General features: G+C 35.7%; 1 protein-coding gene across 2 annotated transcripts in view; it reads right to left on the bottom strand.

Annotated features, from left to right (window-relative positions):
- Positions 1 to 12,896, bottom strand: part of LOC122353619 (E3 ubiquitin-protein ligase TRIM62-like) — a 41,553-nt gene extending 28,657 nt beyond the window's left edge. For both annotated transcript variants that reach the window (XM_043251450.1, XM_043251451.1), the window contains exons 1-2: positions 12,753 to 12,896; positions 11,083 to 11,602 (exon numbers count right to left, since the gene is read on the bottom strand). In XM_043251450.1, coding sequence (XP_043107385.1) covers positions 11,083 to 11,490 — 408 coding nt within the window. In that variant the 5' untranslated portion in view covers positions 11,491 to 11,602; positions 12,753 to 12,896. The remainder of the gene's footprint in view (positions 1 to 11,082; positions 11,603 to 12,752) is intronic.
- Positions 12,897 to 14,347: the final 1,451 nt, after the last annotated feature.

Genomic DNA, 14,347 nt, shown 5'->3' with positions numbered 1-14,347 from the left:
TAGTAGAGGGGCTAAGACTGTCTGTCACCAACAACAGGCAAAGCTGGGAAAAGCGTAAGAAACTAAAATATATATATATTACTATAAAACGGGTATACAGATAGTCATGGCAGGGCTCAACAATAAGATAAACGGAAAAAAAAAACATGGCGATAAATCTCAGCATACTTTAAATACAGCTATTATAGTATATAATATATTTTACAATAACATTCTTGCTGTGGGGTAAGTGAAAGCGTTTACAGGGCAAGTAATCCTGAACTACTGACCAGACTAAGATGGGCTAAATGAAATTAATTTAAAGATGAAAATGAATAAAAATAAACAAACAAGCATTCCACAAAAGCATCAAACAGTATTCAACTTCAAAAGAAAATCTCCAATTTGCAGCCAAAATATTATACAGCGCTTTTTTTTTTTTTTTTTTTTTTGCTTTAAGAGATAACATTAATTCTGATAGGCTTACAAGAAGTTTCATAAGGGAAAAGTGTGACAATCTAAAGGCCTTATCTCAGCTGAAGCAGTGACAGGTTGTAATCGTTTTCCTAAGCACCTGCCCTCGTGAACCAATCCCGTATCTGAGGATCAGCATAAGAACGTGTTTAAAGACTTCAAAAGGTTTAAAGGTTTAGTGGACTACTACTTTCACTTCCACTTCTCTCTGATGACATACAAATCCACTTCTTTCAGGAAATGCTGGAAGGGAATCTCCAGACAGTCCAATTCCACAGCAGAGAGAAATTTACTGAGCTGACAATCCATGTGACCACTAGAGTGGACATTGTATGCAAATTTAAGCTTGCATTCGAGTATAAACTCTTTATTAGTCTTGACGGTAATGCGATGAAATCATTTAAGATACAATACAGAAATGACATACAGGGGTTATTTGACAATGCTAAAAAGAACATTTTGCATATTTGGTGTAATGCTGTTTTTCATGCAGTTTAAGGTTTAAAAAACACAAAAGAAAACCTGAAATCGCATTATATGACCTCTTTAAAGCTACAGCAGTATGGAACAATCATTACAAAAAAACACTATTCATTAAAAACATAAGCTTTCAATATATCCTTAAATTAAAAACACAAGTAGCTCACAAGCCAGGCTGAAAGAAAAATAATAGCTTATGGGATAATTCACCCATTCTCATGTCCCATTGACCCAAATACAAATTTGAATGAGTTGTGCAAATGGCATAATTTTCTTTTAGCTTCTTCAATACATTTAAAGATGTAACTAATCCCAGCTTGTTCTCGGTTCAAGGTTGCACCAGGTCACAATCTCTCCTACTGCCTTCGGTGCATTAGAGAATGTTAGCTGTATGCTTTGTCGCTGTGTATTAGGCCTTCCGCCAAGCATGTAAAGCCTGTAATGTGTCTAATGCAACATGACCGTTCTGCCGTTCCCTATGGCTGTGATGCTGCGTGAACGTGACAACTCCTCACCGACCACCCGCTGCCTTTCCATTTGTTAGAATCCCTGAGGGAAAATAAATCATTTGGTAACAATCTCAGAAGCTCCTTAAAAGTCCCTTACCAAGTAAAAAAAACTGGCATTTCTCAAAAGGTAGTTGTGTGGGGGATGAAGAAAGGATAAGACGGTTCAAAGACAGAAGGTATGGAGCAGATCACAGGTGATCTGGGAGCTGCACGACAGCAAGGACAGAAAAAAAAGATCAAAACTTAGACCAGAGTGAGATTTAAAAATTAGATATAAACATTGTCAATACAGTGCAAAACACATACTGCCCACAAAATCATTGAGTATGTTATATATATCACCCAGCCTTTAATGCATCTTTTTGAAACAGGGTGATGTAGGGACCATACATAATAGCTGAGGTTCCTGTACTTAGTGTCGAAAGCATATAGTTCTGATCTAACTGCCTTGAGTTAATGTTTCAAGACGATTTCCATAAAATGACTCGCTATTACTCATTTTAGACCCATTTGCCTGCTAGCACCACGCACACACCTACATACACACATTGTATCAAGTGAAATGGGCCTCAGGGTTGTAGAAGACAAAGAGCAAACAGACCTGCCACAGCCATCTCAAATTAACCCATCCCAACAGACTCTCTAGGGTTCACTTATTATGGCTTCAGCAACAAGTAAAACTCATTGTAAAGCAATCAGCTCCCTTACAAAGTTTTCAACCCACACATCTTCAAAGAATAGATGGCAATTAATACTAGATCCCCTATTGTGATCCACAAAGCAAATTAACTATTAAGATTTAACATAAATTTAAATATTCACCAAAAATGTCCTTAACACTTTTTTTACCTGTCATAAATTTTTTTTCAAAAATTTGCCGCAGATAGCCTTTTAGACAGTGCCTGTTGATGCAACCATGTCATTTCAACTTCCTTTTACACAGATTTGAACAGTTTTTTCAATCCGTATTTAGACAGGATTCAAACAGGAGCTTGTGGCCTCTCAAGTACATCTCTATACCCTGTGAGCTACCGAACAAACCTACCGTCTATGAAAACCCATAGATATGTAGCTGAATGTGTGTGATGTAATGCTTAAAAGCATCAGTTTTCAAATAGCCCAGCATATTAACATTGTTTTCAAGTCATAACGTGATATGCGAATATTAAGCTTTATTAATCAAAACTAATAACCAATAGTGTCTGAGTTTTATTGTAGTGTTCATTTGTTTTGGAAACTATAGTGATATGTACTTGTTGGTACGTATTTTGTGTCTCCCTTAAAAAGTGCACCATGGTACGTTAATGCCATGAGACCAGGTAGGCACCATATCATATCACAACATATCGCTGTTACGCTTAGGGCACGACGAGCTTGAGTCTCAGCTTGTGAAACTTTCCTGATTCTATCGCTGTCTCTATGAAATCCAATTTGATGAAACCTGAGAGCTTTCTGACCCTGCATAGACAATAATTATGCCGAAATACTAGTACAATCCTAAACATATCTGCCTTGAAAACTTTTTATATTCCGCCGGTCTTAGTACACAATACAATGTGTACCTTAATGCTGATTTCAACATTTACCAATACATTATTACAATCAAAAGTTGTATCATTTAATGTTATTTAACTAACACTTAACTAACAAACATTTTTAAATACTGTTACAATGCATTGCTCATGTTAGTTAAAGGTTAATCCATTTAATATAGGCTAGTTAACAAACAGAATCATTAAGTTACAAGACCAGCTACATAAAATGGAAATGATTATTTCCACAAGCATGAGGATAACAGGAAGAGACATGAAGTAATTATGTCACATAACAGTGCTTTCTACAGAATTCCGGTTTTAGAATAGCAGTGCAGCAAACGCATGCAGAGTGCAGCAGAAATCCAGCCACTAGTAGACTCAAACCCAAACAAACGATTTCGAAGACTTTAATAAAAGAGCTGACCAATATATTGTTTTGCCAATTTTAATCGGCTGATATGAGCCTGTTGCAGATATATCGGTATCTGCTAAAATGCCTGTAAACTCTCAAATCAAATTGCAACATTGGGCCTCTGAATAATAAACTGTAAAAACATTATTTAAATACAAATCCTCATGTTGTTCATTTGATTACCAGAAAATGCACAATTGATACAAAATACAAAAAATACAATTGATTCTTATTATATGTTCATTTTAGTTGACATTTGGAAAAACTGTGCTTCCAACATAAACCTGACCCTGGTGGATTGGCAGTAACTTGTTGCCCTACAGTTACCTTTTTTATTTAAATTTTAATTTTTAGATTTTTACTTTTATAACTTATAGTGTTTTAAAGTTATTTCTAGTAAGTGAAGTGATGTTAAGTGCACTGACGTCAGGCTCAATTTAGATCATAAAGTTTGTTATTAAATACCCTGTATTATGATATACACATTAAGAAAATCGCTATATCCAAATCTGCCTTTTTTAGTCCCTGATATCGGTATCAGCCCCCAGAAAAACCATATTCGGTACCATATCATACTTTATAATGACAATGACCAATTTGAACACATGCCAGTTACCTTGATAGACATTTTTGCCTGATCACAAAAATTTACCAACTCAATATACACAACAATTCAGGGGCCAGTAAATCATTGTAATATTATTATTAATTATTCAAATTTTTTATTATTTATTTTTAACTTTGTACTAATAGGTATAATTTTACTTCATCAAGATGTATTCAATTATTTAAAATTGGAATTAACAGCATTTATAAATGGCACAAAAGATCTCAAATACACAGTTCTTTGCAGAAAATTATAAAAAAACATGATGACCAGCAGCACAACTGTTTTCAATATTGACAATATTTCTTGATCACTAATCAGCATATCCGAATGATTTCTGAAAGATTACGTGATGCAGAAAATTCAGCTTTTAAAATAGAAAACCATTATTTTAAATTGTGATTTTATTTTTGATCAAATAAATGCTGAGCATGAGAGAGTTTTCAAAAACTCCTGAATGGTAAACGCACTTCTAATAATGCCATAAAATAAAGGTCGACCTGCCTCCATCAAAACATTTGCAAAGGTCAGAACTCAAATATAATAATCTGCTTACAAAGAAACAGGAAATGCCACAAAACGAGAGAGTGCAAGTGCTTGTTGACAGCCCGCATCAAGGACATTAAGAAAAGCCTTGTCCCCTCAAGGCTAAAAATGCATTAGTTGGCAATGAAATCCCTCTTTCCCCCGAAGCAAACACTACAGTTCTAAACATCGCTATCCCCTATAGCGGCTATTAAAACAGAGAACACGGATGTACAAGTGCATCAGGAATGTAACATAAGCACCTGGGATGGAGAAGAAATGACCGAGGGGAGTGCATGAGCAAACGCCTGTCAGCAGATGCTGTTGCCGCATCCCACAAGTCTAAAAGGTCAAAGGGGTGAGGCATGCGAAGTTAAGGAGATTACGCGAACGGCAACCATATACTGCAACAGGCAAAATCCAGATCTCACAGCGTTGTGTGGCCCAGCAGAGAGAGCCGACATATGTTCATCGCTCGACACAAGCTTGCTGGGCAGCTGAAAACTGCTCCAATTAGACCTGCCTGCATCAGAATCCTTGATTATGTACTTTGTGAAAAGCTCACTGGCATAAAAACATCACGTAAGCAGCACTAATAAGTCTGCCGAGACGGCACAGACTACAAATGAGAGGAGAACAAAGATGGGAATCATACACAATTGAGCACAGCACTTCAAGTTATTTAATAATTCCATTCTTGTAGTACTTTAGTAATGCTTTTTTTCTTTTCAAAAATTAAACATTTTTGTGAAGTGCCATTTATTATGAGAAAAAGTGAATCTTTATCTGCATGTTATGTATGAAGTAATTACGAAGAATTACACGTTACAAGCAGTTCAGTTCTCATTTCATATGGAGTTTGATATAGTAAAAAGAATGAACGATTTACCTCTTTGACTGATTAAAACCAGTAACTAATGAGTTTGACACAGATTTTGGGATCCTTTCTGATCAATTCATTAAAAAAAGACATTGATGTAGCAACAAGTGACGTAGCAAATGTTTTATTTATTGTCTTTCTCATCTTCACTTATAAATTAGCTAAAACTCTCTTATACTCTGTAGATTCAGTAACTGAAAAACAAAAGATTTACAGTCAAGGTTTAGTGTTTAACAGACATAAAAATAAGTGAAAATTCATAAAACGGAACTGGTTTTTAGTAGTCAACCCTAAAGAACAGACATTTTTATTCCAGTAACACTTTATAAGAAGGCTTCATTTGTTCACATTAGTAGCATGAACTAACATTAAGCAACACTTTAGAAATACTGCGGCATTTAGAAATCATAATGTTTATCAATATTTGCATTTTTAATCCCTAATCCAAATATAGCCATCTCCGGTGCAAAGTCAACTTCTTTTGAATCAGCAGAGAAATATGCAGAGATCAAGCATCGTATACAAGCAAAAAAGGGCAGATTTTGTTGACGACAGAGAATGGACCTTTTCACTGGAGGAATTGAATTATGGATTGTGGTTTCGTTTTTTTGGGCAGGATTTCATGTGCAATACTGTGACGTTTTAGACTCAGCTGTTTAGACTCATGCTGATGGCACCCATTTGCTGTATACGCATGTAATGCAGTGCAAAATTTCTCAAAATATGTTCTGACAAAGAAACAAATGGGCATCGGAGTGAATTAATTATCATGTGATACTTTATAAAAAAGGTGGTATGTAGCTACAAAAATCTCCTACAAAAAGATTTATTTTATCTAAAAGAGAAAGCTGATTCAAACAGAGTTAATGAAAACACGCTATCACATGTCTACGTCACAATGTGGTAATATTTAATGTTCACGCAAAAGGAAAAAATCGTGATTTCAGTAACCACAGGAGTGTTGATGCAGCCATGTCAGGAGCAAGAGCGCTTTGTTTGGCCTAAAGTAAATGCAGTTAGAAAGTATTAAGATTGCTTACAGCAGAGCAGCTCGATTTGTGTGAATTTGTGCAACACATTTTAGGGACGACAGTTTTGTTAACCTATGAGAGTACAAAGGCAGTGTTGCTCATACGTTGTTTTATTTGTGGTGGGCCGCCAGCAATATCAACACTGACCACCCGCTGCCATCAGCTCCCGCTTCTCACACACGAGAGCGCCGCTTTAGCACTTTTTTAGCTGGACATAACGCAGCGAACTCGTCAGTAATAGAGGAGTACAAGGCACTGTTGCTTATTTATTATTTGGACTTTGGATTGTTAGGACAAAATCCTGTGGGCAATAATTCGACAACAATATAATTTTCCTTGATAAAACCATACGAGGAGTTCGATAACTGTTTGATATAATGTTTATGCGCCAAACGAGGAATTAAACGGAGCGATTCATTTGAATATCGCCACATAGATCGCTTATCGGACCAAAGCTCAAAGCGCAGCACAGCGCAAGATCACTAGAGCAGGTTTAGAGCAGTTTACTCTGTCACACGAGCACTAAACAGCGCTGAAGTCCAAGGTGAAGCGCAAATCGAGAGATGAGCACTAATTACTCACTGATTTCAGTTTGCTTCAAACTAAAGAGGAGAAACACTGTATGCAACAAGATAGCTTTTTCTTCAGATAGCTTTTTCAATCGATCAGTTTTTTTATACAAATAGGATACCTAAAAATCTTATATTTATACATTTTTCATGTTATTGAGGTGCTATATGTGTGGTTGTAAGTGTGTTTATCATGATTCAAATAAATGCTACTATGGGAGACCAAAACCTAAAAACCTTTAGAAAAAATGTAACTTTTAAGTAGCATCATATAACCCCTTTAATTATTAAAACAGACCTAAAGTAATAGGATTATTCTTTTGGTAAAACAGAGTTTTCTTATTCACTTGCAATAAGAAGCACTTTTCTGCGCCAATGCAAAATTGCATGACGTAAAACAAGAAGCAGTAAACACACGTGGTCATCACGGCTAAATAACGTTTCATATCTGGCACGGGTCTGCAGCGCTGGTGGAACACACACAGAATTTTTATTTCCCTTCCCAGCAGCCTATTTCCCTCAGCCTCTACTCAATCACTGGCTGAAACAGAGGTGTCTGAACTCCAAAGGTGTCATTACAACGAGAGATGGGGCATGAATAAGAAAAGCGGGAAAAAAAGAAAGAAAGAGAAAGATAGACAGACGTAGACTACGAGAGAGGGAGACTGATGAAGCGTGAGAAAAGAGAATGTTTTTTTTTTTTTTTTTTTAACTACAGATACAACTGAAGAAACAAGTTGATGCTCTCCACAATATTGAAGAAGAGCATGCTGGCAGATGGCTAATATGATGCTAAAATACACATGTCATCATACAATATAGCATTTATGCAAGTAATCTGCTAAAGTGGTCAGCCAATGGTAATATTTCAATCTAAAAACAGACTACAGAATATCGTCAAAGCTGCTATCCACAGACAACTGACCATCAATTAAATCTAATAAAAGCATTGAACAGTGGCACTTCAAATAAAACATGACCGCTTAAGTCTGTTTCAGTACAATGAGCCTTCTATTCTCACTGAAACACATTCACACTCAGTCTAAGTAGAGAGATCTTTTGTCGACTTGGCAACTCATTTGTTGATGGAGGTTCAGATCTGTGCCGCCTGTGTATGATAGTCTTTAAAAAATAAATCTAATACACTAGTATACTGAAATTAGTGTCATTTAATACCAGAGACATCTGGATGCCGGGAACATCAGACTACAAACAAACAGCAACAGCTATATGAGCTTAAAAAGCATATCATTTTCAGAGGAGCTCCTAAGATTAAAATGAAAAAGGGGTTACTGAAAAAAAGAGCAATAAGTTCTTAATTTTCAAAATAAAAAAAATACAATGCCAGAAAATAACAAACATATATATAATATATAATAATATAAACCAAGCATAGTCAAGTTCCAAAACCAATGGCTACCGTGCACAATCATATTAGTCAGTGTTAGTAAGTAAAATATGTATCTGAAAAAAAAAAATCTGCACCTGCCACTGCTTATGATGAATACATTAATTCAAAACGTACAATTTGGCATAATTTATCACAAAATGAAAGTTGGTCTAACAGCAAAAGAAAGAAGCTGCTCTGCTACGCTTTTCTCATGTTATTGCTAACAGAATAAAGCGCACAAGTGCTTTATTGATTCCCATGTAATGCCACATCTTATGAAACCCCATCCAACACTCCAACACATTACCTCATTTAGCCAAAGGGCTTTGTTGAGGATAAACAGTTTCATTTGCACCCAAGAGCTGCCCAGGAATTCCCTAGCAATTTGCTCTTTGTGGTGTTGGGAGTAAATTGCAGAAAAACGTGTGTATAAAGTACACACTTGGCATTAGCGAGTATGCAGTTTCTCATGGGGAGTATTTGTTCTTGAAGGAGGCTTTCAGTGTGTATCTCTGAGCCATTTAAAAACGTGTCCCTCGATGTGTGCATCTTAAAAGATGTGGAACGGAATAAAGTCTGTCCCTGGAGAGTGTCTCTAAGGAGGCCATTGCTAATTGTCTGACAACTGCAGCATGTTGCTCCTATTAATTCCCCAACAAGAGTTTAGACGTGTTTAACCCTTCGCTGTGCTGACTGCAAAAAGGTGAAGGTCTCTGAAGAAGTTCATTTGACCAAAAATTGGAACAGTTTTTCCAAAAATTTTAATTTGCTTAAAATGTAATCGCCCTCAAGCCAACCAAGATAAAGGTTACTTCATGGGAATTGATATGGAGCATTGCGTCATTGTCTTACCAATTGATCCTTTGCAGCGAATGGGTGCCATCGGAATAAGAGTCCAAACATCTGATAAAAACATCACCATAATCCATAAGTAATCCACACCACTTGAGTCATCTGATTAATGTCTTAAGTAAAAAGCTGCCCATTTGTAAGAAACAAATCAAGACATTTCGAAGTCCATTTTTCACTTGAGAAAGCAACTTTGCGGATATAGGACTTCCGCATAGTTTAGTTATTACAAACAAGCAACATTACGATGTTACCTAATGCCCATGTTCGAAAGTGAACGTCTTCTTAGTTAAAGTTACGTATGAAGCTGTTCCACTCAAACACTTCACTTGGGCTTAATTGCATCTGTGTCAATGCTGTTTCCTATCTTAATCTCAAGCACTTACTCACTTCCAGACAATAAAAAAGTCCTACAGATAAGGCCAAGCCACACTAAATGCAAGTGTCACTTTAAGCCACCTCTGATGTGTTATCAGACCTCAGGCGGATGTGCTGAATGGCCAATATGCCAAACTATAGAGTCCATTAAGATAAAAGGCGGGTCTATTTGTGGCAACAGGCACAAAATTAACTTGGTATTGCGATTCCATCTATATCATTGCATGCATCCATTATTTATTGTGTTACAAAGAAAAATGCCAGTAGAGCCTCGCAGCAATGACACTAAATGTTTAAGATAAATGTACAAATTTTATTGTAGAATCTGCTTGGTTTAATTATATTAAATTACACATATATTTACTCAAATTGAAAAGAGTTATGCACTGGACAGATGAGGGGGAAAGCTTGTGATGCTTGTGTAATAATTGTGAAATGCAAAAGTCCATTGGTTGTATACATTAATCTAACACTAGCAAAAAAACATCAATACACAAAAATTGGCACCTTTGAACAAGTATGATAAATTAAGCTTCAAGAGTGAGCGTGCATTTGCGCAAACCAAATAAACATAGGAAATAGCAAAATAAAATGTTACCTATTCTTGCAGTCTACAATCAGCAGTTTATAAAAGGCATGTTACTTCTGAAGAACAGTATTTACAGACCGGCGATGACTAGTGGTAAAGACCAGGAAGTACTGTGAACAAAGAGATCCTAACAAAGAGGCCTGCCTCGACTAAATAAGTTACATGAAAAGCATTCGAGGCAAACAACATGAAGCCCTGAATGCTCTCGAAAAACCTAAATGCAAAACTGAATCATTATAAAACTAGTACAGTGAGGGGGTGGGGTGGGGGAGTACATTTTCAACACCATTTCTAAGCTCGTAAGGTAAATAACTGGGACGCGCTTCATTAATATCTCTCCAGAACAGCTGTTTGGATTAAACAAACGCAGATATTACAGGCTTCTGCCAATAATAAGAGTAAAACTAAACAGATCTAGAAAATGAACTCGTGAAAGCGTATTTCTTCACTAATTTCCCCATGCATTTCCAAGCAGAGATGAAAAAAAGAAAAACAATAGCGTATATGCTCGTCTACTGTAACAGATAAACTGAAGAGAAAAGCAAACAGCGCTAACCGTTTTATGAAAATGGTAATAAGACTCATAAACAAATATCTGCAATTGTAAATAAATGCAATGTGGGTTTGGGCACTAAATCCACAACTCATTCTTGATCATGGTAATCAGAAACCCTCCCAATGTCAACAGCAATTTTTTTTCAAATCTAAATAAATTGCGTTATGTCACCCTTAAGTTATTGTAATGACGGATAACAACTGACCTTCCCTGAGCCCTGGAACGCTAACCCATAAAAAGGACTGCAAACATGTGAGATTATCATCACATAATATGCCAATGAAAACAGTAAGAGCTAAATAACCCAAAACAAACAGACCTGTATTTCCTCATAGGCCTCATCAACGGTGGTGACTTGGTGCTGTTCGTGTAAGGCAGGCTCATCGCAGAAGAAGCACACCAAGCTCTTGTCACTCAAGCAGAAGAGCTTGACCTTTTCATGGTCCTTGCACGGGTATGAGTTCCTCTGGGCGTTCAGGATGGCGTCCAGAGGGAAAGCGGCATACCTCTCCACGATGTTAGAGAGCTTCAGGCTGGGGGACAGAAGGGGATCCGTGAAGGTCCTCCTGCACTCGGGGCAGTCTCGCGTCCCGTGATGCTCCTGTCTGCTCCAGTGCTCAGTGATGCACTTACGGCAGAAGTAGTGCTCGCAGCCGAAACTGACAGGGTCTTGATAAATGCTCAGACAAATGGAACACAAGAGCTCGTCCTTCAGACAGCAAGCCATTTGAATCTATGGAGGGGTCGGTCATGCACTGTGCAGGGAGCAGGACGCACTAACCCTGAGTCTCTGAATCAGCTTTACTCTCTGAGGTTTAAAAATGTTCCTAGACTGATTCCTGAAAAAGAGCGCAAGTAAAAAAAAAAAAAAAGACACTGTAAAGACAACGGCAATGAGCATATTTTGATATTGAAGTTTGATATTAGACTCTCAGATGATCAGGTATAAAAGCTTCAGATATGGACTTTGTCTTAAATTATCATAAACTGATGAGCAAATGCAGTTAAATCTAACTGAAAGTAGACAAAAAAAATGTGGTACTCCTTAATTAAAAAGAGAACCGTCTGAAATCTAATTATTTACTGGTCTTATTCTGCAAGATTCAAAAGTACCTTATCAAGCCCATTAAAAAAATAATTACTTTTTCATTTAAGTGTGTGAAAGGATACACCCTGGTTAATTAAGGACATTCATTTCTAAAAAAAAAAAAAAAATTATACAGATGTCATGCAGACACAACCAACTTAACTAAAAATCAACTAAAATCTTGTATGGAGACCCAACCTTGCTTGAATGAATGAATGAACAGATGGATGAATGTCTTTATATAAATCATAATCTTTTTAGCAATACCTTTTCCTTTTTCTATATTCATTTTTTATTTTCTTTATTTATACTTTTTATATTTTTCAATTATTATTCTATGCATATATATATTCTTTATTTTATCATAGCTTTGGGCCCCCATAATCGTATATAAATAGAAAAATTACTTAACGCAATTTAAAAAAAAGAAAGAAAATATGTTAACATTATATTCCCTTGCTACTTACTAATTAAAAACATTACAAAACCGTTTAATTTACACGCTGCCACTCAGTCAACACAGACGTCCACTGAATTCAATACATCAAACCTGAAAATATCAAAATATAATTTTAATTAAAAATTAAACACTTTGACTCTCTAAATTAGGTTATAAATACTGTCACCACAGACTTTCACGTTAGTTAACTCCTTTTAAATCAGCGGTTTACACATCAAAAAGCTTATGTACACCATGGCAATTGCAAAAAGTTATGGAACATCACTGCTTCGTTTTAAACAACGGCTTTTCAAACCATTTCTCTTCTCGTTTTCCATTGTTTTCTTTTTACTGTTTATCCAAGCCGGCTGCTAAATAATTAGCCAGCTAGCAGGATGTGTAAACAGATTTTCTATCTATTCGGTCCTCTCCAAAAACTGACATTCTCACTTCATTCGCTTACCCTATCCGGTCCAGACTCGTTGTGCAGTGGAAACAACCGACTGTCACATAATTGAAAGAGCAGGTCGTGGTTTTAATGAAACATTTTCATCAGGTCAGATCGTTCAAAGCTGAAGAGCGACCGCACGCGCAGCTCCTCTCAATCGCTCTGCTCTACTCTCGATCCAGAGGCGCACAGCAACGGAGCGAACCAACTCCACAGAAGACGCACACACGCACACAAACAGATGGCAAGATAAGACAGCTCTCTCGGGAATTTGATTCGTGCTGTTAGGAATTAAGTAATGCACGCACTTTTCATTTGGGTTTGTCATCTGAGCTGGATTCGTGAAGGATATAAGACATTTGTACACTGGTGAAGGTAAATCCTTCCCGCTTCTGTGATGGTACGGTCCTGGCTTCCTCATCATGGGCAGAAATGAGCATATGATAATATCAGTGATTGCTCGCACTCTGCTGGCGTGTGTTTGTAGGTCGACCCGATATTTGATTTTATACAGTTAGTTCAGCACACTAGTAAATTGTTTCAATTAACGAAAACATCTGAAGCAATCATTTTAAGCAGTCCTATTTTATCTAACATAATTAACAGATAAAAACAAACCAATGATCTGAAAGAATCACAGCATATTTTTAATGTAGTTTATAGTTTTCTTAATCTGCAGTGCAAATTGTTACCTTTTGTCCAGATATATAGTCTTCATTGAAATTACATACTAAATATTACAATTATAAATTATAACACACTCACACACAATAAATAATTGTTAATTATATAAATATTTAGTGCTGTCAAACGATTTATCTCATCCAAAATAAACGGTTTTGTTTACATAATATGTTTGTATACTGTGTTTATTTATTATGCATATATAAATACAAATACGTGCATTTATATATTTAAAAAGTATGCTTATATAATAATTATAAGAATATTAATATATAAATGTAAAACTTGTAAATATTATAAAATAATATATACTTTATGTGTATGTATTTATTTATTCATAATAAATGTACAAAGTACTCACACATATAATGTAAACTAAAACTTTTATTTTGGATGAAGTTAATTGTGATTATTTGTTTGATATATATTAAAGTTTTTAAAATGTATATTTAGATTTATTTTTCATGTTTTAGTTTGTTTATCAAATGGTAGTACAATGTTTATTTCAAAATAAATCAATAATTATTAATAAAGAAAATAATGATTAAATTAATATATAATACTATATAATCCATATCGTATTCTAGCAATATTTTAAAATAAAATACATAAGAGAGAGAGAAAATTAATTAAAAGACAATTACTGCAATAAATGCAAATGCATTTATACATCATGGTAGTATTTGTACTAGTATATTAAAGAAAGCATCTAAAAATAATTATAAGATGATCAGAAAGAATCGTAACATATTTTAATTTAATTTATTTCTTAATCTGCACTGCATATAAGCTGTATAGACATCAATGTAATTTTACACACACACACACACACACACACACACACACACACACACACACACACACACACACACATTGTCATTTGTGAGGACTCTCCATACTATACAGACTGTATGTGCTATCGCCCT

The sequence above is a fragment of the Puntigrus tetrazona genome, chromosome 11, assembly GCF_018831695.1.
Source record: "Puntigrus tetrazona isolate hp1 chromosome 11, ASM1883169v1, whole genome shotgun sequence".
Lineage (NCBI taxonomy): Eukaryota > Metazoa > Chordata > Actinopteri > Cypriniformes > Cyprinidae > Puntigrus > Puntigrus tetrazona.
The sequence above is the reverse complement of the archived record's forward strand: the minus strand, read 5'-3'. Positions and strand labels throughout refer to the sequence as shown.